General features: G+C 40.5%; 1 protein-coding gene across 1 annotated transcript in view; it reads right to left on the bottom strand.

Annotated features, from left to right (window-relative positions):
- LOC148837412 (MOB kinase activator 3B) overlaps nt 1-27414 on the bottom strand; it is a 51975-nt gene that overhangs the window by 16249 nt on the left and 8312 nt on the right. Inside the window, exon 2 of the mRNA XM_088912215.1 lies at nt 16229-16822. Coding sequence (XP_088768341.1) covers nt 16229-16646 — 418 coding nt within the window. The 5' untranslated portion in view covers nt 16647-16822. The remainder of the gene's footprint in view (nt 1-16228; nt 16823-27414) is intronic.

Here is a 27414-nt window from a genome sequence, read left to right as displayed (position 1 = left end):
TCACCACACACCAGCTATCAGTGGGGAGGAGAACAGAGTAATGAAGCCAATTCACAGATGGGGATTATTAGGAGGCCATGATTGATAAGGGCCAATGGGAAATTTGGCCAGAACGCCGGGGTTACACCCCTACTCTTTTCGAGAAACGCCCTGGGATTTTTAATGACCACAGAGTCAGGCCCTCGGTTTTACGTCTCACCCGAAGGATGGCGCCTGTTTACAGTATAGTGTCCCCGTCACTATACTGGAGCATTAGGACCCACATGGACCACAGGGTGAGAGCCCCCTGCTGGCCCCACTAACATCTCTTCCAGCAGCAACCTGGGGCAGCTATCTCTTCAACTGAGACAGCAATGCGTGTTCTGCATGCTGACATTGTTGGCAACAATATTCCTGACGTTAAGTGTTTCTGAAAACAGGAAAAGGTCAACAAAAGTCTAAACAAGCAAGTACTGGTGATCAAGAGAACAACCAGGAGACAAAAGGTGCCCTTAATCTCATGGGTTGGGGGCTACTGCATATATAACATTTATTAATATACGATGGCAGAAAGTAAGTAATTTGAGGACTTACCAAATTAGTTTATCTAAAACTGAAGCTATTTCAAAAATATTGAAAGTGAAGGCCATTTTCATTAGGAGTTGAAATGCAGTCGATAATTCATCCACAGGTGTTTGTGTCCCGGTAACAGAAAGTGATAACTCTGAGTAACAGGTTACATTTTCACTATTCTGTTGCATTGTCTTTCAATGTGTGTAGTTAAGGCGGCTGTGGGCATTTTGCAATCTTAAACCTAAAAAGAAACACCAATGGAAAAAAAAACTTGTTGAAAAGTTTGAACCTGACTACATTTATATGCGTTCAGAGTTTTGTCAGGGGACCACACAAGAACAAATATGTCACATTCATTAAAATTTATACCTACTGTGCAAAGATACGGCATTAAATTGATAGATCATAACCGCAATAATCTGTGGGAAAGTACCAACAGTTACTAATATTACCTGTTAAATACAAAAATCCTAATGAAGAGCCAAATGTAGGAACCATGAATAAGAGAAAACTCCTCATCAATCCATTTACCTACATATTTAAAAATTTCTCTTAGTGCAATGTAACAATGATCCACGTTCTCCCAGTCTTTCTACAGTACAAGCATTTCAGAAATATAATGAACCACCTTACAGCAGGCTCTGAACGCTCTGCCCTTCTGTCCTGCCTGTATTGTGACCTGCTGTATACAAAACGATACCATCAACATGCAATTATGTGCAAACATTACCCAGAACAGATTCTGTCTCACTTATGTAAGGGAAGGAATGTAGTATAATGACATGTTAATCCCACGGGATTTCCAAACGGGGGGAAAAAGCTATGGGTTAAGAGCTTTGTTTGTTTCAGTTCTTTTAGGATGTGGAAGTCGTGTTATTGGCGTTATATCAATTTATGTCATTCCACTCAGCCTTGAAAGATGCTGTCTTTGATTTTTTGCAGGGCTCAGGACTTCAAGTATGGAGCCTGGTGATTTTGCACTAGGAGTTCCTCTCTGTGTGAATTCCAGGTTTTTAGAGGGGTCAAAGGTTGTGTCCCAGTGTGCCATAGAATATTCTCAATCAGAGGCCATTATTGCTGCAGATTCCATGGAATTACAAAACAAATACACATTACGGATTCCTTTGCAAATAAGTATGATGGGAAATTCATAACTGAAACTGCAGATCCCGAGTTCTAGTCCCAAGTCTAGCTTCACAAATATAACTTAACAAAAGTTACAAATGAGAAGAAGCTGGCCGTCCCACCCAGCCTGTTCACGAGTCAGTTAAAAGTAGTTCTATTAAAAGGTTAAAGTGTGAACAGGATCACCCACCAGTCTTCACAAATAGACCTGACTTCTTCTGACAAGTAAACAACCATGGAGGACTCGTGTGGTCAAAGATCTGACACACATACAGTCAACTCAAGAATAATCGGCAGCCTTCATGAAATTGAGCAAAAATGAACGTATAAAATAAACACATACAGGGAGTCATATTTTGGGCAAACATACGGGGAAGCTGTATACTTTTATTTTAACGCAATTTTTCAAACACAAACCATTTTATCGAGTAGCACAATTTTTTTCTGCAAAACATAGGTTTCACAATTATCGGCACCCCTCCAATTAATATTTGGTGAAGCCTCCCCAGGAGAGGATAACAGCACTGAGCCTCTTCCTGTAAAGTGTGACAAGGTTGGAGCACACTTTTGGAGGGATCTGGGACCACTCCTCCATGCAGAACATTTCAAGATCCTCGATAGTCTTGGGTTTGCGCTTGTGGACTGTCCTCTTCAATTCAGACCGCAGGTTTTCAATAGGATGGCCATTGCAAAACATTGATTTTGTGTTCCCTAGCCATTTCAGTGGTGATTTTGATAAAGTTTGGGGTCATTGTCTTGTTGAAAGGTTCATCTATGGCCAAGTCTCAACCTCCTGGCAGAGGCAACCAGGTTTTGGGCTAAAATATCCTGGTACTTAGTGGAATAAGCCCCAAAGCATCAATGATCCGCCACCTTATTTTACTGTGGGTATCAGGTGCTTTTCCTTGGATGCAGTCCTCTTTTGTCACCAAACATGCCGATGGTGCGCATGGCCAAAAAGTTCAATTTTGGTCTCATCGGATCACAACGCACAATTCCAACTGTAGAATTGTAGTTCCGATAACGCTTGGCACAGTTCAGGCGCTCAGTAAGGCCTTCTTTAGTGCAACCCTTCCAAAGAGCTTGTTGACACGGAGGTGGCGTCTAACAGTAGATTTTGAAACTCGATAACCCCAAGATTCCACTAAACTGTGCAGTTCTGAAACTGTGATCCTTGGATTCTTCTCTGCCTCCATCACCATCTTCCTCACTTGTGCGTGGGGGCATTATGCACATGCATCCCCTTCTTGGCAAATGTGCAACTGCTCCAGACTTTTTGAAACCTTTTGATTATTGCCCTGACTGTGCTTAGTGGGATTTTCAACTGTTTATGTATTTTCTTACATCCGTCACCTGCTCTGTGAAGGTCAACAACCATCTGTCTCTTTTCAGCTGAAAGATCTTTGGTTTTCCCCAAACGTTCGAGCAGAACATTTGAATCCTTATGTGTATTCTTTATTTTATACAATCATTTTTGCTCAGTTTCATGAAGGGTGCCAATAATTCTTGAGTTGATTGTATCTGTAACATTTAACCGCACACAAAGTGGATATGATAGTGTGATAGTGTGAAATGAAGACAATGGGTATCTTTTGTACTGTTGTTCCCAATCTACTGCACGCACACCACCATGGGCACATTATGTTACACAAAAGCTAAAAGGCTGTGATTTTCAAGTGAACACCTATTTTTTTCAGTATTGTTAAGGAGAAAAAGGAAGGAATTGACTCAAACATGTATGAGCAAGAAATTGGGGCGTCTGTGCAACTATGGATTTTAATAAGAAAAAAGAAATTATGAAGAGTGCTTTACTGTTGTCTTTATTCACACACCAACCTTTATAATATCCGGAAACCAGCCTCTCTGCCATTAAGTATTTAAAGGGTGTGTTTTCTCCTTGTTTGCCCTGACAGTGTCACGGCAGTCTCCACGTGCCAGGCTGAGGAAACTGCTGTCCGGAGGGGAGAGAAAGGAATGCAGAGCGGGGGAGGGTGTGTTACAGCAGGCAGCACTCTCGACGTCCTTCCTACCAGGAAACTGAAAGACAGGATCAAAGCCCTGGCAAATCACGAGCCAGATCCCAGCCCCCCCATGGTCTCTGTATCCGTATCCCAGGTGCTCCCGAATCTGTAGCTTCGCAGACACGGCCTGCCTGGAATTCCTGACCTCCTCTCCTCCCTGGGCTAGCCTGCTAAGCCAGCTCTCTGCGGCAGCGGCCAGGTTGTCACTTCTGAATGAAGAGGGGTGCATACAGCCCCAGTGTTGCACCATGTAAAAACTGAACATGTGACACACTAATTCTGGGACTCTGCCAGTCAGAGCCAGAGAGGCTCCCACCCCTCTTCTCCTTCAGGACACGTCTGTTCTTTCTGCGGTTTTTGGTTATCGTGATACCTACTCACACAAGACTGGCTGCTACTAGCCAGCAGCCATATCACCCTGCAACTCATAACTGGCAACCCACGGAGGTTTAGCTGGTGTGAGCCTGGTCAGTACCTGGATGGGAGACCTACTGGGGAAAGCTAAGGCTGCTGCTGGGGCCAGCAGGGGGCACTCACCCTGCGGGCTGTGTGGGTCCTAATGCCCCAGTATAGTGACGGGGACACTATACTGTAAACAGGTGCCGTCCTTCGGATGAGATGTAAAACCAAGGTCCTGACTCTCTGTAGTCATTAAAAATCCCAGGGCGTTTCTCAAAAAGAGTAGGGGTGTATTCCTGGCGTTCTGGCCAAATTTCCCATTGGCCCTTACCAATCATGGCCTCCTAATAATCCCCCTATATGAATTAGCTTCATTACTCTGCTCTCCTCCCCACTAATGTGTGGGGAGCGTTCTGGCGCACTATGGCTGCCGTCGCATCATCCAGGTGGGGCTGCACACTGGTGGTGGGGGAGGGGAGTCCCCATTACCTGTAAAGTGCTTAGAGTGGAGTGTCCAGAAAAGCTCTATATAAGTGTAAGGGATTATTATTAGTACTAGCAGGAACTAATTTATCCACATTCTATATAGATATGTAAATATTCTTTATCGTACCCTTGATTACATTTTTTAAATTAATGTACATTTTATTACACTGGTACATCATTGACAGTAATTTGCCGAACAGAGGTGTCATTTGTTTCTGAAACATGCTTGCTATATTGATTTTTTTTATTCAGAGCTGACAATTCTACTTTGTTCCGCACTCTTTCACAACATTATGCTGGGTAGTTTTTCAAATGGTTTTCACCGTGTTAAAATTACAAATAAAAGTAAAAGCTGACATATTGATCATAAATTGCATAGCCTCTAAGCGTGTCCTGGGTCTCAAACAAACTTGGTTTAACTTCTGGCGTTACTGCAATGACAAACCAGATAGGCGACTGCATATTGTGAGCAAAACTATCCTTGTAGAGATGGTACAGAAGTAGTTACTACAGAGCAGATACGAGAAAAAGTATAAATGCCATCTTTGATTCCCAACAACAATACTTGTGCGTGTTCCATTTATTATTGCATTCTTGTGAGAAAATACAGGGCTTCAGTATTTGAGGTGACACACTAACTTTTTTAAACATGTTCTCGTACTTTAAACCTGCAAGTAGAGCTACAACTTCAATTCACACTGGAGAAGAACCAGGAAGAAATGAGACTGACAAAGTGTGAAGACCAAATTATACAGTTAGTGTTAATTACAGATTCAGGATGACCTGCATTTTTTTCAGGTTAGAGTCAGACACTTCACTGTTTGTGCAGACACATCCCTGTGCTGTTTTTATTTTCCAGACACTACATACCAACTATAAATAGCTACAACAACACAATGCAGTTGCATAATCATATATCAGGCTTTAACTTAAATCAGTTTTTAAACAGACTTATTTAATAAGCGGACTCATGTTCATCTGCAGCTGTTGATGCTCTTATTTTATTACGTTATACTCAGTTTCAGAGCAGGCAACTAAATGTGTCACTAAGATATGTTTTACACAGAGCAAAGGTTTATTTACCCTAAAGTGTGTGTACAGTGTACACACTGTCTCGTTCAAAAGGTAAAAAGCAATATCAAAATGTGGAAGTTATAGTTATGAAGACTACATTTTATGAAAGAGATCACTGTTCAGAGCATTCAAAGAAAACAAATCTTGAAATTAAATTGCGATCCATAACTCATCTGTGAGTACATTTGCATGATGGGCAATATTAGTACTACTGGTGAAAAAAAACATCAAAGATATCTATGCAGGTAATTTGTAAAGGAAAATAGAATAATTTTCTTTTCTACACAAAATGAGCAAAAACCATTATTATTATTATTATTATTATTATTATTATTATTGAAAACCATCGGCAGGAAATCACCTACAACACGAAATCTTAATTTGGCATTTAGAAACAAAAAGTTTCACTGGCCATTAATCCATTAATTTGCCAAAGAAAACTGGAACTGACAGTTAAATTTACTCTAAATATTCTTCCACCCGGAATCAGAGGCCGTCAACTCTGTCCTAAGAGATGTCTCCAAGAAAGGCTTTCCATCCTTACATCATTCTACACTGAAAACTGCACACAAGACATGCGTTTATGTACCGTCGATGCAAGAAAACCAGAAATTGTCTGAAGTCGGAGGCTCACCGATACTGGCTGGCTGCTGGCTGGACAGCTTGTTCTATCGTATGCTCCCACAACCCTCTGGGTGAAGACGTGCCTCCTGTTCTAAACGGGACGGGAGTGAATCGGCTGTAAATGTTGTAAATGCACTTCTGTGCTTTTTCCACTTGTGTCCTCTGGTCGGATCCAATGGGCAAAATAATCCAAAAGAAGTGCCTACATTCTGCTTGAAAATAAACACGATATCCTCTGAAGCACTCTCTCCAGAAAAAAAAAAGAAAGAAAAAAATGACGTTAACCTGCTTGTACAAGCTGGTAATGTCATTTTCTATTATTTCCATCATTATGAGCAGTATGACAGCTGGACATGAGGACTTTGGCATCATACCAAAAAGCTTACTGAAAGTATTCACTAATACCATCGATTCCTATTATTCCTCTTTCTCCTCTGGAATCATTTGCTTCGGCTTAATTTTGGAGTTCGGGGCCGATGGACTTAATTTGGAATGCATCAGATCAATACACTTATTTGCCCATTACATAATAATGTCATAGCATACCGATTATTTTTAAATAACATGCAGGTCTCCTAGAACTCCAACATCATTATTTAACATCATTTACATTGGTTAAAATGTAAAGGGCAGCACTGAAGTACAGGGAATATAATATGTACCAACACCCCACCCTTTTAAATGTCACAATAAACTGACCATGTTTAGGATGTAATAGCTGAGCTTCAGTAGCAGATGAAGTGAGTACCCTCCTAAACATAAACTACTCTGGGACCTTCCGCAATAAAAAGGCTGCATAAATTCAATTATAAAACTCTAGCTGCCCTGATGCTTTGCTCTTATATTTAGAAGTATATAGAATGATGAACAGAACACTGGGATCAACATTTCCCAGTCCTTTTATTAATATTATTTTGTGTCTGGGACTTCTCCATTTCGAGAATTATAATAAGTATCCAGTCCAAACCATAATAATAGGATAGTCTACTTGAGCATTCATTATTAGAGATCAGCGCGACTGCTTACAATTTAAATGGAATAAAAAACACTTTTGTTTCTAGATGATTTGCTTTTCTTAAGGGGAGGCTCTTAAGAGGCAAAACTTTTTTATTTGTCATGACTAAAATCTAACACAAGAATGAGAGTGTGACAAAGCACACCTGGTGAAAATCAAGTGGTTATTGTAATTTATTCCTGAAACGTTGCATGGTTAATGGACTTTATTACTTACAATCAAAGAGGCTAGCCCTCTACCACACCCAACTAAGTACACAGGAAGTGTGAGTAATGAATACCCTTTTTCAGAGGTTTGTCTTTATGGCCAGGCTGTCTTCCTGTCAGCCAAGCAGGCTCAAGTCAAATCTGCATCTTAACCTGCTTACACACTAATCCACTGAATATCCACCCAATTTAGAACAGCCTGTTCTTCTGAGGCTCTTTGACAACTCCTGTACTGCTCAGCAAAGAATGAGACAGTCGTGTCTCACTGGAGGAATGGCATGTCTCTTGGTGATGACATACAGTAGCAGCTATGCAGATGCTCGGGAAGTCTCAGGAGTCACTTTGTGATGGAACACAGAGAACATCCGGGCTCATCCCAGCCTGGTCCTAGTGGATTCCTGGTCACGGCAACACCTGGATCAGAGTCCAATCACAAGCTCCTTCCCCAGTTAATCAGTCTTTAACAACGATTAAAATAAACACCTCATACAAAGAGAATAAAAAGTCTTTCAGTGGACAGCACTGTAATTCTTTCTCAGGATTTGAAGGCCCATAGAACACAATACTCTTAGGAGGCTATGGTGTGCACTGTTTCCAGCTAATTTTGTTCGCCCTCCCCATCATGTCAGCAAAATGAACTGCTAGATTTTAGAATATGTTCTATTAAAAATGCAGATCGTCCAACAAACCTGAAAAAAAAACTGAGCAGAAACTAGAAACCACTAAGGCATGCAGGGAATGCAAGAGGAGCTACACAATAGTATTTTTGTCTTACCTGGTTAAAGACAGGTAAAACAAGACAGCTCTCATTTTTGTTGCCCAGGCATGATTGACACTATGTACTTTTTCTCTCTGCAACTTCCTCGTTTTTGTGAAAATCACCTTTCCTGAACAAATATCAGTACCTTAAAGAACGAATTGCCTAGCGAGACAATTTCCAAGCCTTGATCAAAGTAAAAACCTATATCCTCAAAATGGTTTTCAAGAAACGAAAACCTGGCTGGTCTTATAGCATGTCTTTAGTGCTACAGTTGCTTTAGCCTCTAGAGTAGTAGTTGCAGGTAAGATAATAAACTCTCATGTTCAGAACTGACGGCATACAGTATTATAGCCAGTACAATTGCATAGAATTACAGTCAACAACGTGGCTTTTTAATGAAAAGTGCTTCTGATCAGATAAAACTGTAATTTAGAATGTGAAGAGACAATCTTTACATTCTTAACTGATCCCACAAAACAGTGGACTGTTTTTCTGTACAGTATATATATAACATATATTGTATAACAAGCCAGTGTTTCTCAAACTTTTCCTTCCCATAGCATACCTACATAAATATAGTATTTTGCCAGCTCAAGTACATTGTTAAACAGTAAAATTATAAAGAAAGACTATTTCAATGTTCAGTAGGAGTTTACCTCAAAGTGCACAGCCCCACTAGCCTGGCAGGAACTAATGATAGTGAAACCATCAGGGACGATGCTGGAGCTCTTGCTCAGCTGCTCTTAGACATTGTCTATTTTTTGTTTTTAATGTTCATCAAACCTGAAAAACTCAACCTACACCCCGTCTTGTACATCGAGTGCACCAACACAAAACTCCAAACACCAACACAAAACTGGTTACTCCACAAAGGTAAACTATACCTGTAAACTATTTAAAGTCGAGCTGCAATGCTATTTTTTACATTTCGGGGTTACAGTAAATGAGCAATGATAAGTACTGTACTTGAAACCACAATGAAACTACCAAGCACACGGTAACATGCACAACCTCCGATTTACATCACAAAAGAGGCAAAGTTTAAGTGTGTGTGTAGCACCATGTTCCCATCACTGTCTGCAATTCAGAACGACACAACAAAACTTCAAATGATGCGAGAGCAGCCCTATTACATTGTCAACATGCTTTAGACCAAGCAGTTTTTGCTGCCATTTTAAATATTTTCATGAAACCGGCACATACAAGGCAACATGTTTTATAGATACTTCATCTAATTTATTGGAAAAAAAAGCAATTTGCCAACCAACTAAAATACACTCATATTCATTTTGAGGTTTTGCAGAAGTGATCTATCATTTACATGGGTGGTTATTTTATGGTAAATCATACCTAAAACAAAAATTCTAGCAGGATTTATACTTTTGGAGGACTTACTGCAACATAGCCCGTGCCATCACCTGAACAGGTGATCTAAATGAGTGCAACTGGACTGAATTCAACATATGGACTTCAAGAAATGTTGTTTCTTTTTGTCTTCTTTGTACTTTTTAGCGTAGAATTAAACCTGTACAGCTTGTCCATTGAGGCAGCTCCCTGGTGTACTGATATGCCATTCCACACAGTGTATCACTACCTCTCTTAATAGTAAAAATACATATCAAACATCACCATTGTAACATGTTTATTAAAATACCACTTTGGGGATACTGTGATTCATCAGTGCTTTCTTTTTATTTCTTTTATTTTCAAATGCAACATAGCTGTAAGAGTCTAAGATACAGTCCGAGCGTTCGCTTCTATCCTAACAGGAATAAAGACCAATTTCCAATCATCACTGGCAATGCACTTGATAGGCCTAATTAATGTGAAATATTTCTGGGAAATTTCTGGATGGCGCTGAAAAGTTAAGATGAATTCTCCCAGCAGAGAATACAGAAGTATCAATAGTATCTAGAAGGGCCAGAAGAAGAAATGTTAATTTTAGAAGACTCATTTTTCACTTAGAAATGGTATTTCTAGTACCCTGGCCCATTTTAATCCATGTTTAATCTTTAATCCTTAATACAATGTTTAAACATTAATGTAATGGCAGTCCTGAAATAGCTCTGAACTGGAGGCTTTCAACACAGCAAGACCATTTACAATCCAGGACCTAAGACAGTCATAATCACTGGTGGACGACTTCACAATTCACAGATTCAAAAACCAGCAAATGAAAAAATGTTTTGACAGAACTTTATTAATTAGCCTGAAGTTCCTCATGTATGGACAACTAACACCACCAGCCTCTAGCAGCAGCTAAAATTAACAACCACTACCTAGAACATAGCTGTGAACACTCGTTCCTGGCACATCAGTTCAGTGTAAAGCTTGAATCAATACTTTTTTTTTAGTTACATAAAACTCTAGCATACCAAAACAAATATGAGATTTTACATGGCGAATAAGAAAAGCGAGTTAAAACTTTTTCTTTTCCCTCACATTCATCGTGATACACAAAGCTGTTAACAATTTGCTTTAGCAAATGACTTCCTTACAGTACCCACACTCACAGGAGCTTGTTTTACACCCCCTTCTCCCCCATGTGAGAAATCATAACTCTTACTAAAGACACTTTGTAGTTCTGTCCAATCTTATTCGGAATAAGCAGAGATTACCCTGCCCAGCCACTAGGACTCAATGTGTCAGAAAACACTGCTGGCGCTGTTGAGGGTAACTGGACAGAGAATTGGAGCACAGCAAAGCCTTTTCCTCTTTTGGCCAGGTACTGTACCATAGCTATTTGGTGGCACAAGTCTTAACTGGACTCTATTGATAAGGTCTTTTCAAATGTTTGAAAACACAACAATCACAATGTTTACTAGTTAAAGCTGTGTTATATACACTTGTAGTATATAAACTCTCTTCCTTTGTAGAAGCTCGAGCAGGGAGCTGTGTCAGCATGCGTAGGCCTCAGACGAGCAGTTTATTCCATGCTGAAAGGAAAAGAAAAGTCTCGAATCTTAGCTTACAGACTCAGCAGTGAAGTGGTATCTGTCTCATTTACAGTAAATGATATGTCTAGAGATTATGCAATGCTCACCTTGAACATGAAAGATCTTGCCTCTCTGCTTCTATTACATATACAGTACATGGCACAGATGAAAAATGATCATGAACCACTTGGTTCTTGCTGTGGATTAAATGTAAAGCAATCTGCACATGCACAACAACAGATGATGGATTCTACTAAGGCAACAAAAAAAGTTCAAATGAAGTAAATTTGAAGGTCCATCCACTGTCAGTCTACAAACGGAAAATATTCAATACCTTGAAGACTCAATCCAGGACCAGTGCAAGGATCTCCCTGAGTGTAACTCAGAAAACCACCCAGGACAACCCCAGATTCTAGGGATCTGCAAACTCGTGTCTTCTAAAGTCAGTGTTTCTACCTCAACCATCAGCAAAAGACTGAACCAGGAATGGTTTTCCTGCCAAGGTGCACCTGAACGATTCACTCAAGACTACCGGGAGAATGTTCTGTAGACAGACGAGTCAAAAGTTTAATTTTCTGGCCACATTAAGAAACATATTTTGCAGCAAAAACCATCCAACAGAACAAACTCATCCCAACAGTCAAGTATGTTAGTGGGAGATTCATGGTTTGAAGCTGCTTGGCTTGCCAGCACGGACACAACCATAAATTCTGCATGGCATCGGCCCATTCTGCAGGAGAACGTCAGGCCATCCTCAGCTGAAATTCAGACGACAGTGGGTCAAGAGACAGAACAGTGATCCTAAATATACAAACAGATATACAACAGAACAACCGAAGAGAAATAAATGTCACGTTTTGAAATGGCCAAGACGAACTCCAAACCTCAACCCCATTGAAACATTATGGCAGGGCCGGACGTGATGTGCCACAAGCCTGGATGAGTTCTGTAAGGAGGAATCGGCCGAAAAGAAAAGAGCAGATGAGAGAGACTGGCAAACATAACGCGCAGTCAAAGTCACTGCTGCTACCAGTTACTTAATCTTAGGTTTGCATACATATTCATTTGAAGATAATACACAATGGTGGATCACTTTCTTAATGAACCAATCCATAGCATCTTATGTTTTTGCGTTATAAATGTTTAATCAGGTCATCTCAATTTTTTTAATTAGACTTTCATGAATATCTATAACGTTTCTCAGCACTGCGCAGTCTTGAGTTCCTGTGCCTAGGGGACTTCTGAGAATGTTCTCCAAGATTTCTGAGAATCTCGTCTTCACTTATTTACACAAAGCGCCCTTTAAGGTGCTACATTACGTCACACTCCTGGGTGTAATCTGATGAGGACGATGATAATTGATCCTCTAACTAACAAAAGAAAACACCAGGAATGTTGCCACACAGCCTCTGTTAGGTAGAGGGCATCTGGAGCGATCTGGACATGTTTCTGCTGTGTCCTACAACAGTGCTCTGCAACAAACAAATAAACTGCAGGTTCCAGAGGAATGCCAGCTGGCTGCCTGTTTAATCTTTTTCTGCTGACACTGCTAAGAGTTTTAATGCCTTAGCACTCCTCCTATCCATTGTTTGCCTGCATTCCAGCTGTTGTAAAACAACAACAATTAATTTCTTGCATTTTAAAAGGCTTTTCACCCAGAAGGATTTCAAAGTGCTTTACGAGATTCCTGATCCACTTCACCACTGAAGAGCACAACCTTTCTGAGTGACATCAAATGGTCATTATTTGCCAACAAAGACTCCAACAGGTCAGGCACAGAAGGGGGAAACTGCTCCACAAGCAAAATCAGGGGGAGACGTCAGGTAGACAAGGATTAAGGGGAATTCAGCCAGGACACTGGGGTAGGGATCTTCAATGACTAAAAGTAGTCAGGACCTGTCCAATATCTCATCTGAAAGAAGGCACCGTCTAGAGCGCAGTGTCCTTGGCAACAGCACAGGGGAATTCATTTAGAATATTTCACATACTGCTCAACAAACACCACTTAACAAGGGTAACCCGGTTTTCCAAAATGCCACAACTCTGGCTAGCTAATTACAAAAAAATACAACAAAAACTAAATAAATGAGCAGTCAGAGAGTCTAAAAAAAATCTCGGCGGCCAATTTAAAAATGTTGAAATAAAAGGTGAAAAACAGAATACAGGCAAAGTATTAAGTTCCGACTGAAGTTTAAGTTATATCCCCAATCCCCAATCACATGCACCTCTAGTGTTCTCGGAAGCTTCTCAAATCCTATTGTAAATAAGAAAATGGGATATAACCCATAAACCCTTTTTTTTGTTAAATAAGACATAGGTTCCTTTATAGAAACAGAAGTAAGGCTCGCACACATGGCCTCAGGTGAATAATTTATGTGAAGAGAGGAGCACAGGGAAACCTATAAAAATCATTGAAAAAACTCCGAATGAACAGAGCCTGTTAGTGAATGGTGTTATTACAGGGCAAAAGCCAACAAAGGCTGTGCTATCTGGTTTCCTGCAGGCACTGCACTGGGAGTGAGCCCATGCTTCTGAGATCAAATACCCTTTAATAATACAAGGCTGGAGGTAAGAGCAATACCTGTGAGCGATGGCCACCTGGAGCAGGCACGCTGAATTGCGATTGCCAGATGTAATGGTTAAGGCCGAAGGGTGATTAAACCTTTACTATTGTTTTGGCCTCTTTTCATTGCGTTTTTGTTGTTTGTTTTTATCTGCCACAGACTGGATTGCACGGGACTGCTGGCTTTTATGCTCTGTTCCCGAGAGAAAATCAACTTATGGTGCTTTGGATCCGCTAATGTTCAAGCGCCCAATTAACCATCTGTCTCTGGCAGAGCAAATGTGCACGTACACAAAAACCAACAACAACAGAATCAACCTCAGTCATGCGTTTTCAAATTTTGCGGTCATCAACGTTTGTATAAAAAAACGGCCCTGTTAAAAAGGTGAGGTGCGATAGTACTGTACGGGTTGTGGACTAATGTATTTTCATGTCCTGGTCTGAAAAAAAAACAGAACTGCTGCTGACCTCCCGACATTATAATAACGATAGTAATGCACCACTTATAAGGACTTTTAAAAAAACACACAGTGCATTATAGGACATGAACACATAACAAGTATAAAAAAAGAGCACAGTAAGATGACTTATAAAATCAAGAGTAAATTTAAATTAAACATTAAAAGGTGCAGTAATAATGTCTATAGGAGAATTGAAAAAATAGTTAAGCCTCTAATGCATTTGACAAGAAGTTCCGGAAAAGTCCACAGAACAGAAGGCTTTACTATCCATTGTGTCTGTAACTTAGAATAAAAAGATCTGAATCAGCAGATCTCAGATTAAGTGTAGGACTGTAGTCATGCAATAATCCCTTGACATAACTTGGAGCTAGACTATTCAGAGCCTTGTACGTGAGCAGGAATACACCTCCATCCATCCATTCTCTCACCTCTTCATCCAATTCAGGGCTGCAGGGGAGCCAGAGCCATGACAAGCAATGGGTTTATACAGGCTCCCCCCTGGACAGGACGCCAGTCCATCGCAGGGCACACACTCACACCAGGGCCAATTTTCCCAGAAGCCTATTAACCTACCAGTATGCCTTCGGCCTGTGGGAAGAAACCCACGCAAACACAGGGAGAACATACAAACACCACACGGATCACAGTCCAAAAATTGAGCCCAGGGCCCCAGCACTGTGAAGCAGCAAAGTTAACCACTGAGCAAAACACCTGTCCAATCTGAAGTTCACAGGGAACCAGGGTAATCAACACAGGACAGAAGTTGTACGATGAAGCAGAGCAGATTTAGTGAGGACACTAGCTGAGGAATTTCAGACATTCTGAAGACATGACATTAGTAGACACCCTAGTAAAGGAGGCACTTTAGCAGTCTAGTCAGCTTATTTTGATAAAACAAAAACATGTAACAGCATTCCAGCATTAGATAGCAAGGGCATCTGTTATGCAGATGGAATGAAAAATATAGGCTATCGCTGTGATGACAGACAAGATCTGCAAACATGTTGCTGCCTTACACAAAGTTGGCACGAAGAAGTATTAACCTGTTAACCGTACATATGGCTCTTCAAGCTAAGGCCTTCACAGGCCCCTGCCTGGCCATTACATTCAAAACCCAGCTTCAGCCCAACAACTCTCAAGACGCAGGACTGCTTAATAGTTGTAATGGTTAACCCAGGTGAGGGTTAAATAGCTCCAAGGGAGGAAACAGTGGAGCAGAGTTCAACTGAGGAAACATCTACATCACCTACATCAAAGCAGAAACATCCAGGCTCTCTAACCAAGAAAGCACAATGTGCACTCCCACAATTAAGGGTCCCAATTATTGATTATACTGGCTCCACCTGGCTTTTCATGTGAAGATGAAAGCATTCTTCAACCCCTGATAACAGCGCCCGGTTTCCTTCAGCCAAAACAGAGGAGGGGGCCTTGCTTTCGACACATTATTCTGCGTTTTTTGAGACTCTGAGAATCTAAGAGGCCTTTCACAACAAGCACTGTGAATCTTTTAACACTTTAGAAAGATTCACTTTTAAAAAGTGACAATGTTCAAGCACAAGTGCTTCAGAGAAGTTAAATTAGAATTTCCGACAAATTCCATGTTTGAATGTCACAAGGGAATGTCTGCAAACAGCAATGCAATTATACGTTTAATTGCTTTAAAAAAGTTTCCCAAGAAACCCCCTGAAACATACCCCTTAAATACTGTATATTACTCATTTCGTCAAACATAACACTGTCCATTGCAATAAAAACAGATAAAAACACATCACTGATTTAACAGATTTTTCCCCGTGTAGGTGGAAATTTATTATGCTGGTCATACCGGTGACTATATTATATAGTATATAAATACAATTCAACTGACCAGGAATACAAAAGACACTCTTGTCTTCTTTAGTTAAGCACACATCAGTTACTTTGTAGCACTCCACCCCCGGAGTATGACAATATGATAACGTTTTCTTCTTCTGCACAGGCCAGCTATCCTCGGCTACTGTACTTACCTATGCTTGTGGGGAAGATGTCCTCATTGTTGATCTGAACCTCAATCCAGTCCATGAGCAGGTTCATGTACTGCGGGGCTGGGAGGGCAGTGGGTTTCTTGTATTTGTGGTCGTCCTGCCACCGGTACTCGTACCGGGGACCCCCCGACATCACGGGGCAGGTCTTCTCCGTGCAGAACTCGCAGATGGTGCCGTAGATCAGGTTGATGCGGTTGAAGAAGTCCACGACGTGCACGGCCACCCAGTCGTTCAGGTCCTCCCCGTGGGGAAGCTGCACCGCGGCTCTCAGGTCGACCCCCGAGTTGAGGGAGGCCTGGGCCTTCTTGTGCAGCTCGAAGCGCTGGGTGCCCGGCTCGAACTTGCGCTTCGGCCGGAAGGTCCTGTCCTTGTTGAAGACTTGCTTCAGGGTGATCGACATGCTCGCGGGATCGGGGCGGCGTCACGGAAGGGAGGAGGGGGCGGAGAAGAGTGCCTCTGGGCCTCTGCGGCTGCTATCCCTGCAAGGGCTTTGTGCGTCGAACATTGGCAGCCAAAAAATCCGCTCGTCTTACTGTGACGTCTTGGCTGGGAAGGGCTTCCTCAAGACATCTTTCCCTGCAAAAATAAAGCAAAAGGGCATCGACAAGTTTTAAACGCCCAAATATTTAATACTCTACCTTTAAAAACACTGCAGTTTATGATGCAAGCTGATCTTTCTGTCTGTTATCAGGAGAGGCAGGGGTGAGAGTGCATTACTTGTCAGACTCTCTCTTTCAACAACACCCTCTGCTTTCCTTAAAGTGGTGATCTAAAAAAGCCTTGGTAGGATACAAAGTTAGCACACCAATTTGGGTGGACACTAAAAAAACACTAACAAATTCTTATGATCTTAAAGGGGTATAATGAGAATTGAAATTTTAACATTTACCTACCATTAGTGGACACAAAAAATGAAACTACCTATGCAAAGTCACTTAATAATAGAACATTAGGCCACCATGTGTAGCCAGCACGACCTATACACACTGTGCGATTGTTTACCAGCATCTGGAATTCTGCAGGAAGGATACAGATGTTCCATGAGAAAGTCAGGCAAATCACACCTTGTTGAGCTACAGTAGGTGGAAAAGTCTGTCTCGGGTGTTATTCCAGAATCTTCCTTAAATGCTTAATGGGATTTAGATCTGGCGATGGGAAGGCCATGACATACAGCTAACATCAGTGTCAAGACCATCAAATCACTAAGAAAGCACACTTCCTGCAAGACACCCCTGAAGGCAGGAAAGAAACTCCCTGGGTTAAAAGTGCAGACAAGTGATCTTGCCTTTGCCCTTCAAATTAATGCATGGATCTAACTTTCCTGAAGTTTGTGCTTTTGCCCACTGTTGCCCTTTGCACATGACATCTTTCTCAGCTCCATGCAGACGTCACCTTAGAGATGGTTGCTTATCAGCAAGTTCATCTGTCTTGGTCACTGAAGTTCCTGCTACACACTCAAGGATAATCACCCCTCTTTCACAGTTACAGAGGTCCTGCTGGCCATAATTATAGGCCAGCAATTTTACACATGACCCTAGACGTTCTGGGATGTTATTTAATTAAAGAATAAACCACACTTGTGTGGACACTCTTGCTTACGATACGCTTGGTGTCCCCGATTAACCCAGCTGCTTCCAGGTTTTTGGCCCCTACCTGAATGTATCCCTTTTACACAGAATACAAGTTAGAAATGAAAAATGAAATACCATGGCACACCAGATGGCCAAAATCCATACCAAAAATGTACTTTTCTCCCTAACAAAGCACAACAAAGGAAAGAAAATAAAATATTCAGACTTTTCCACTGGTGACACATGAGCAATTGTAAGCAGTGCAGCTTGGGTCTACTTGTGCTTCTGTGTTCTGACTGATGGGTATCTGTGTTTCAGTCCTGTTGCTGCTTGCCCTAACTACACACAATGGATGACTCTGTAGTGAAGTCAGATAAAGTAAGCTACTGTGGAACACAGACATAAGCGTACAATACATATTTGTGTTCTGTGAATGTGAAGCTTTGTCACAGAAATAATAATGTTTAACCATTGGGCTATTTTTTCTAACTGTACTGCAGTAGTTTAAAGTTGGTTAGTTCGACACAGATGCAGCAGGAAGTACCAACACTCAATCAAAAAAAAATCTTTACCCATGGTCTTCCATCTGAATAACTGAAAAATGATTTTGATGACGTAGTTCATTACCACTGATTTATTGCTTGCCTTTATTTGTAGAACATCAGTTTCAGACGTCGCCACTAATATATCTGAATTGAAAGAACAGGTCAAATCATATTTAAAAAAAATTCCAAGTTCCCTCTGTTATAAAAATGTCTGTAAAAAAATAAATAATTATAATACATGATTATGAAACAGAGTTTTTTTTTACATATTAGTGACTTGCTGAAAGCCTCCTTTTCCATATCCTCAGTAACATTAAACCAAAATTCCACCTCTAAATAGTCTCTCTTTCAAACAGAATTAATCCAATTGGGTCAGTTTTCATCTCTCAATATATGTCCTAATGGAGACTATCTTCCAGATGCAATTTTTCTTAATCGTTTCATGATCAATATATTGTGAGTTTCCGTGGAGTCCTCAATCAATGGAAGTGCATTCCTTTGTAACCTAAAATGTCTAAATCTCTCGTTAACGCAGACATTACTGCCAGGTGTTACCACTGAAGTGGATGGATGCTCTGCTGCAGATTCACGCTGTGGTTTTCTTTTATTCCTCCAAGCTCGCTCTTGTAGCAGAACCCAGTATTTTAAGAAAGGCATGTCAGAACAGCGACGGCTTACTATGACCAACACAGTTAGGACTGCTACTCCTAGTCAGTATACGGGTTTTATAAATACCCACATTGTAAAAAACAGTCAGATCTGCTCAGCTTCTAATTCTAAAAAGTTTAAGAGGTCAAAACTGAATCAATAATAAAGAGAAAACCAATACTAATTTTGAAGATATCCGTTTTTAAAACTATAACATTATTACAACAGCAAGACAACAGTAGAAGACAAACTGAAAGGTCTCAGAGTTAATCAATTAAAGTGGTTCATGAGAAAAGAAAAAATGGCCAATGTACTGTATTAAGTGAACTTTTCACTTAAGTGTTTACCAGCATGATACTATGTCTCAGACTACGCAAAGGGAAGGTATGCTGATTAATTGTCCATAAAGAAATGTATTTCTATAATATGTTAGATTATGGAAAAAGTACTTAAAACTAAACTTGAATTTGAGACATCTGTGTGAAAGACAGGTGTCTATAGTGAAAAATCTCATCACATTTCACACCATGCAGGAAAGTAATAGTAATGCAAACAGAATGTTAGGAAATAGTCACAAGTGTAAAGTTTAAGTCAGAGGAAGCTACATTAAAATTGTATATTACACTATGTTAGAATCACCCTGTTAGAATAACAATATTGTTGCTCTGCACTCTGGTTAGAGAAGAAAAAACCGATATATTCCTGTTCTTAAAGGAATGTGTCGACAGATTTAAAGAAGGGGATGAATTTTCAAAATTGAACACTTTATTAACAGCGAAATATAAACCACACAATACAAATGGAAACAAATCAAAAGTGCTTTTAAAACAGAAAAGGAGAATCTTCACCGAGAATTGTGTGCGTTTGGAACAAATTATCTACAGGATCAAAACTGATACCTTAGCCTCTTCGAAAAAACAGCTGAATGAGATTCTTGGATGAACTAGCAAAGGAGTGAGATGTTTAACGGCCTTCTTATATTTGTACCCTTTCATATGTTCTTATGCAAAATGAATTATTTTATTTTCACACCATTTAATTCAGAATTGCTAATTGTTAATTATGCTGATTTTATTCATAATGACTTAGGGAAGGTAGAAACCCTGCATTCTTAGTTACCAAAAAGTGCACTGTTGAGGCTAAGTAACATTTCTCTCACTGTGAATCATTGGAGATCTTCTCATTTTTAATTTAGATTATAAACAAAGCAATATTTCCCCCTGTAAGTGAGCCTATCCTCACTCTATTGAATCATCTTTTAACCCATTCTCTAAAAATTTCCCATGTCCTGTTCCTACGCTGAGAACACCACAGAAGCTGCACTACACCACTGCTGTGTTGCTCACATTCAAATATTCTATCATTGGTGTTTAGCGGGCTACAAGAATGGTGCCCATAAAACTGAATTATGGGTAAGAAAATTGAATCATGGGATTGATTTCCTATTATTCTTCATACTATCCTTGTAGAAAAGAAATTGTTTTGTCATCTTCTCCCACCATGAAGAGTGTATTTCTTATATCAATGGGTGAGAAACAGGACTATATCACAGGATTTACACACGACTTCAATGACTATACAACAGTGTTTGCTGGATTTGTGCAGATGTGATGCTATTCCAAGAGAAGTGATTCTTCATTATTTTTGCAGAAAACAGTAAACAAAAACTACAACTATGTTGAGAGACCTAAGTCTGGTTTCCCTACTGTATCTGAAATGTTAACTGCAGTTTTAATTAAAGACTTTTGCATATTCATAATAAAGAGGTTTATCCTAGTGGCACTGTTTTGTGCCTGGCAGGGATTAATAGCCAGACAAAACCTGGACATCCTGAAGAGCTGAACCTCCACTGGTCTGCCTTGCCTGCTTTCTATTTTACAAAATGCTGGCTGAAGGCTGTGCCATAACATTCATCATATGGATACACTATTTCCTTGAATGTACATTATATCATTAAGTGTAATGTGGTAGCTAGGGATGGATTCCTTTTACCTAACTTTGTGGCTGAGACCACAGTGAAATTACGAAGAGAATGCTTAAGTATTCCTGTCAAATATCATTCTCCTTCCTCTTCAGAACACTGAATATGACTCTCTCCCCTAAAACTGACCAACACTGTGGGACTTTCCAAAGATGTTGGGAAGCAAGTACTTCCTGATGTAGGGCTGTGCCATCTTTTAGTTGCAGTTTATTATAACACAGTTCTTCTTTCCAGGCTTTACAGACCACGATATCAAAACATATCTGGGTTCAATTTTCCCCTGGATAGTCACTGCTTATTCCTGACAATGCAAGAGAGAGTTTTTCAGGTTGTGCTGAAGTCATTTTGTATTTCTTTGGCCTCATTTGTTAAGGAAGCATTCTGATCTGCACAGGAATTGACTGAAACTCACTGTACTCCCTTGTTTTCCAAGGGCTGAGCTGGTGTTTCAAATGCAAAAAAGAGGGGGACCAGGGTTTGTTGTCGCTTTGCACTCATTTAACTGTCTGCAATGAAAATGACTGAGCTTACAACCTTTTCATAGGTTTAAAAGAAAGACATGTAAAGGTAAGGGTAATTTTAGGACACATAAACATATTATATAAACACAGTATGATTCAGCACATAACTTTCCCCCTCCCCCATCTCTCCAGACGCTTCAAGTGTCTGTTCAACTCATTATTAAAGTGGTCAATAACAGAATTGTATAAGTGGTGTTGATTATTGCTACTTTTGTTATTTGGAAAGACATATATTGATTCATATTTATGTGCTTTATATTCACACGACGGTTTGAAAGTTTTAAATCATTTTGTACAAGGACATGGGGATGAGAAGACTTCTTCTCTGTTGTCCCAGGGGTGCATTCCTATCTCCTACCTCTAGAAAACTTACAAAAGATGTAACAGGTAACAGAAACATCCACCCCAGTTGTGTAACTGGGTCATTACAAGGATAACAAATCTGGCAGCTGTCACTTTTCATACAAGATAACATCCTGACCAGTTTCTGTATTATGTGTAATGTGTACAAGCTGGAGAAAATGAACTTTTCAGGGGTGAAAAGATACTTATATTGCAGGGATCAGTGTGAAGCATAACCACCAATACCTTTTTTTCAGCCTCTCCATATTTACTGTTTCCAAAAAACAAATAAAGTAACCGTTCAGGGAACACAAGTAGTAACTCCATAACTATCTTAGTCTGGCCATCAAGCAACACATACTGCCTTTCTAGTAAAAGGAGAACTCAGAGCAGATGATTACTGCTTGGGCAGGTGTCCTAGAACTTCCTCGGAGGTGGTAGGGAGTTTGCCTACCCTGCCAGCAGTTCCAGTTCAATCTCCGCCTTCGCCTCTGCTGTTCCTATATCACCGAGCGAAATCCTGAAACTCTGCGATTTAAAGGATCAGAGTGGTTTGAAGTGGGTTAAGTGCACACTGCATCATAAAATGTGTTCACACAGTCTTCACATTAAAATAGCCTTGTAATTTGTTTGAATAACAAGAACTATCCAAGGAGACTGTAGGAAGGTTCTTATCATCCACCAAGATTTAGTCTCCTTTAGTGCACAAGGTCAAGGGCAGCATGCTTAGAAACTAAGGAAGTATCCATGGAGACATGGTGAAAGAAAAAATAGTTATTGCTGAAATTTTTCTGTTACAAACATGAGTTATTATTGTACCGCATTTGTACCCTTATTGTAACAGTGAACTATTAAACTATTTAACCATAAGATCTACTTAGCTTTGCAAAAGTATTCACCCCTTACAAACCTCCCACTTCACACGCTCGCAGTCTTAACTTATAATCATTACACTTCAAAGGACTTTATAGTTTACTCTGAAATGAACCAAAAAAGCTGATCATATTACACAATTTTTTAAAGCCAATTCTCAAACGTGTAAGTATTCAACCACTTGCTACAGCAACACTAAATCAGTTCAGATGCAAAAGAAGAGTCTGACACAAAGTGCAGTGTACTGGTCTCTGTTGGAATGCGATCAGAATGGTTTAACTTCAGAGTTAATTCAGCTGACTCACTAAGTTTCCTCGGCCAGATACTGAATTTCAAGCCACAATTCACATAGCAATACTAAATAAAATCAACCATGAAAATCAAGGAGCATTAAAAGCCAATCAGAGAAATAAGTGGTTGAGAGTCAGAGATCGGGAGAAGGTCACTTATCTGCTTGAGCACAGTTAAGGCCATTATTAAGAAAAGCAATGTGAATCATGCCACCCGCTACTACCCACCTTCAGACACTGCCTAGATCAGACCACCCTTTCAAACTGAGCAACCAGGCAAGCAGGGAACTGGACAGGGACGCCATCACTTCTCTGACAGATCTTCACAGTTCTTATGTCCAAGATGAGATGTTTATACATCAATGCTATCCTGGCCCCTATACAAATCTGTTCTCTGTGAGTGAATGCCAAGAATGAAGCCTTCAGTGAAAAACAAATTGTCTTAATTTTCATGAGATATGCTGTAGACAAGTGACTAAATGCTTTATAGTCTGACAAGACAAAATAGGGCGGCATCATGTCATAGGGATGCTTGTCATCAGCAGTGGGGCTTGTCAGAAATGAGTGGAAATGGATGAAGCACTGTGTGGAGCTGGTAGAGACCTATTCAAATATACTGACAGCAGTAATTGCTACCAAAGGTACAGTGCTGAGAAAAAAGTTTGTGAACCATCCGTTCCATTTTCTAAAGTGTTATCCAATAGTGTCGGTGGGGGGGGGCGGAGCCTATCCCAGCAAGCAACAGGAGCAAGGCAGGATACAGCCTGGATGGCACAGTTTCCTCTGGAGGCTCTGGTTTCCTCCCACAATCCAAGCACATGCTGGGAGGTTAAGTGGCTTCTTTGGAATGGGCCCTGGTGTGAGTGTGTGCGTGTCTGCCTGTGTGTGTGCCCTGTGATTGACTGGACATCCAGGTTGTATCCTGTCTTGTGCCCACTGCATGCTGGGATAGGATGCAGCTCCCCTGGGACCCTGAACAGCATGAACAAAATAGAAAATGGATGGATCTCATCCTGCCTTTGCTTGGAGATAGCCAGGGTGTTGACTTTGCCCAGTGCTTCCCAGGACTGACTCCTGGCCACGCTGACCTCGAACTGGATACGTGGTTATTGAAATTGATGCGATATTGACATGCTTGCAAAGGAAGTAGTAAAAGCCATCCTCTCACAAGTGGCTGTTTAAGGGGACCACTCATAAGTAGTGCACGATGGGGGAGTGTGGTACACACACCGAGAACAAGGACAAATCCCAATCATTGCCATTTCTTGGCAGAACCGTGAGCTTACAGGATCAACATGGCTTTCTTAACTAGAAACAGGTGGTCTTTATACACTAAAATGAGAAGAAATATGTGTATGTGGGGGGTGGGTGGTGGGGGCAGAATATTACTGGAAATGTCACAGAGCTGATTTAAAAATCTTGTTTCCTTCAGTTCAGTTAATGACTGTAGAGGTTTCAAAGCCTCTGGAGACCGTCCAGAAGAATGTTGCTTTTGAGTTAAAATACAGGGCCACATTGTTATGATCCTTGTAAGTGCATCAAATCAATGTGTTACATTGTGAAGATTCAGACTTGTATTTGGCCGATAAACAATAGACTTAAAAAGGATTCAGAATTTCATGACTATTGTCCTCAAGCATCTTTGAAAGCCTAAGTGGCACAGCACCACTATAAGAGATGTATCCTCTGTGCCAGAAGACCAGCCATTTGGAGCAGGGAACTTGGATTTTGTTGGAGGTCCTGTAAAATGCTCACCCTACACACTATGAGATCTGTTACATCACAAAATAAAGAAGGAAAAAAACTAAGTATGGTCAATTCAACAACCTTATGATTATCCTTTTCTATTTCAATCAGACAGCCTAACTGAAATGCACCCCTAACAGAGACACAGATTCTGCCCCTTTAAAAATCTTTGAGGTGTCAATGAAAACGTAATCGTTTCAGTCTAAACATTGCCAGTTTCTGGCCATGGGAGAAGTGTCTTTCTTTGTGCAAATAAAGCGAACTAACACATGACCATTGGAACAGACCTTCCTGTAGATCAAGCTATGTGATTCTAATTGGGGAAATGCTACCTAACTCATTTTTGTTTACAATATCAACATTTCATGTTTTGCAGCTTTTGCAGTGGGAATATGGCTTCTTTCAAGAAATTGTTGGATGGGAATCCTTGGATCAGTAAACCATTAACTCTCAACTGGTCTTGATTGGCAGAATGGCCCCCTCTGTCACCTTTATGTTCTTCTGTGTACTGATGGTCAACCTGCTCAGGACCTGCCCTGCATGAAGGGAGACCTCTCCATATTTTACAAGAAGATTATAGCTTACTCAACAGTAAATATTACCAAGAAATAAAATGTGCATATTTTAAAATAAATAGAAATCAGAATGACCACATAGTTTGACCCATATCCAGCAATTCCACATTTTTCATGACAAAATCTCTTCCTTAACAAGTGGAAGATATTCCATATTGGAGATTACCTTAAGACGCCCTTCTAGGTCATGGAGAAAACAAACCATGGGCTGGAGAAGAAGAAGAACTCAAGAAACCCATTTTTCACAGCTTACGCATTTCTGTTAACTTCAACCTGAGAGTCTACAATCCAGCAAATGTATACCGACACTGGTAGCATGCAGCTTTCCTTCTGACATTAAAAAAAAAACAAAGAAGAGAGCAAAGTCCTAAAATACATACTCACCACAGGGTATTCTTGTAAACCAAAAGGAATTTGAGACTACAAACCACTTCAAGCCTCGCACTAATCGTGTCTGTCAGCAGCGAGCATGTCTTGAAAGCCCAGTTCCCTAGAGTGCGTCTGTCTGAAGTCCTGTGTGCCAGCTGCCGAGAAGCCCAGGACTCAGCGGCTGCTTAGGCCAAGAATACATTCGCACCACAGGATTCCAATGTTTCCAGTGCCCAAAGAGTCAGGTTCAAAGACTTTATGTAGTACCGACCCTTCTGTATTTATTTCATATAGGATTCACAGAAATGTTCTGGAGGAATTTCTTTGATAGATATATGTATGTATGCAGTACCTTTCATCCGCCCCCAGAACTAGCAGAGCATGGGAAAATGGCTGAACTGACCATGAGGGCCCTTCCACTGTGCTTCGGCCCTGTCTTTGAGCAGTCACTCAGGGGTGAAAATGGCAATTAAGACTCCATGACCAGCCAGCTCTGGGCCTCTGTGCTGGAGACTGACAACCACAGTGCCCAGCCGTGTCGCAGTGCGCCGTGTCTTTCTCATGTCGACAGCTGTCCACCGGGGACTTGTAGCTGGACGGAGAAATGAGGGGCTAAGGCATCAAACGTACTCTAAATCCACTGCCTCTTCCTCTCAAAAACAACACAGCATCACAACTGTATTTACTAGGCATATTCTACTAACCTACTAACCTAAGCAATAACAAGAGCACCAAGCTAAGCTCAAGGAAATTAGTATATTTTGTATTCTCTTAACAAAGAATTATTGCTTTTGTTTGGTAGTGTGTTTAACCATTCAGTTTCCACACCGTGTCAGTAAAATAAGCTGAACGTAACCCCGGACACTCTGACCTCTTAGATATTGCATAAGTATCACATGAAGCCTTTCCACAAAGGGCACTGCTCTCCAGAAGAAAGGGCTGGAATCACACAATCCCACTGATGGAAATATTCCGACAGCAACCAGATTTTCATCTTGAACAAGGAAAATAATCTGCAAATTATTTTCAAGCAGTAGTTAGGTTGCCTCCTGTGGTTAGAATAATTAAATGATTAAAATATAAAAAAATCTGAACAAGTCACAAGAAATCTCTGATTGTAACCTTTAGAAAGATCCTTCCACAAAAATCCAAAACAGAAGTCAGTTGTCAAGTAAATGTTTAACTTTGTAATCTTTGAGCTCACACTGTAAACAGACCATGAAACCAAAACCACAAATTCCATTCTGGTGACTCCCTGCTCACCTTATTTCCTTACCCTAAAACTTTTGATCGTGTGATATGGTACACTGAAATGCTAATATATTTCACCTACTGTAGCTGAACAAATGCATCAGGAAGTGGTGATTTTTTATTTAGATTTATCAATTAATTTGACTTTAAAGGGTCAAATATGAAAAATCGAATTTAAGCTTAAACGTTTACAGCAGCTTTGTAGCAGCATATACTGTAGTTAATTGAGCCTGAAGAAGGCTCCACGGCCGAAACGTTTTGTTCTCTTTCTTCTTTTTTTCAGCATGGAATAAACCTATTACTTGTTAATTGAAAGATTCTGGTATGACAAAGAAGAGACCAGTTCACAGTTCTTGTGAAATGCTGTGGCACTTGCAAATTTCTTGAGAGCAAAGAAGTGTGAAAATTATACTTTGGAAGATCTTCCTTTAAGGCTAGGAAAATGGAAACATTAGC

Source organism: Atractosteus spatula, chromosome 3 (assembly GCF_055471065.1).
Source record: "Atractosteus spatula isolate fAtrSpa1 chromosome 3, fAtrSpa1.hap1, whole genome shotgun sequence".
Taxonomy (NCBI): Eukaryota; Metazoa; Chordata; class Actinopteri; order Semionotiformes; family Lepisosteidae; genus Atractosteus; species Atractosteus spatula.
Note: the sequence above shows the minus strand (reverse complement) of the source record. Positions and strands in the feature narration are given on the sequence as shown.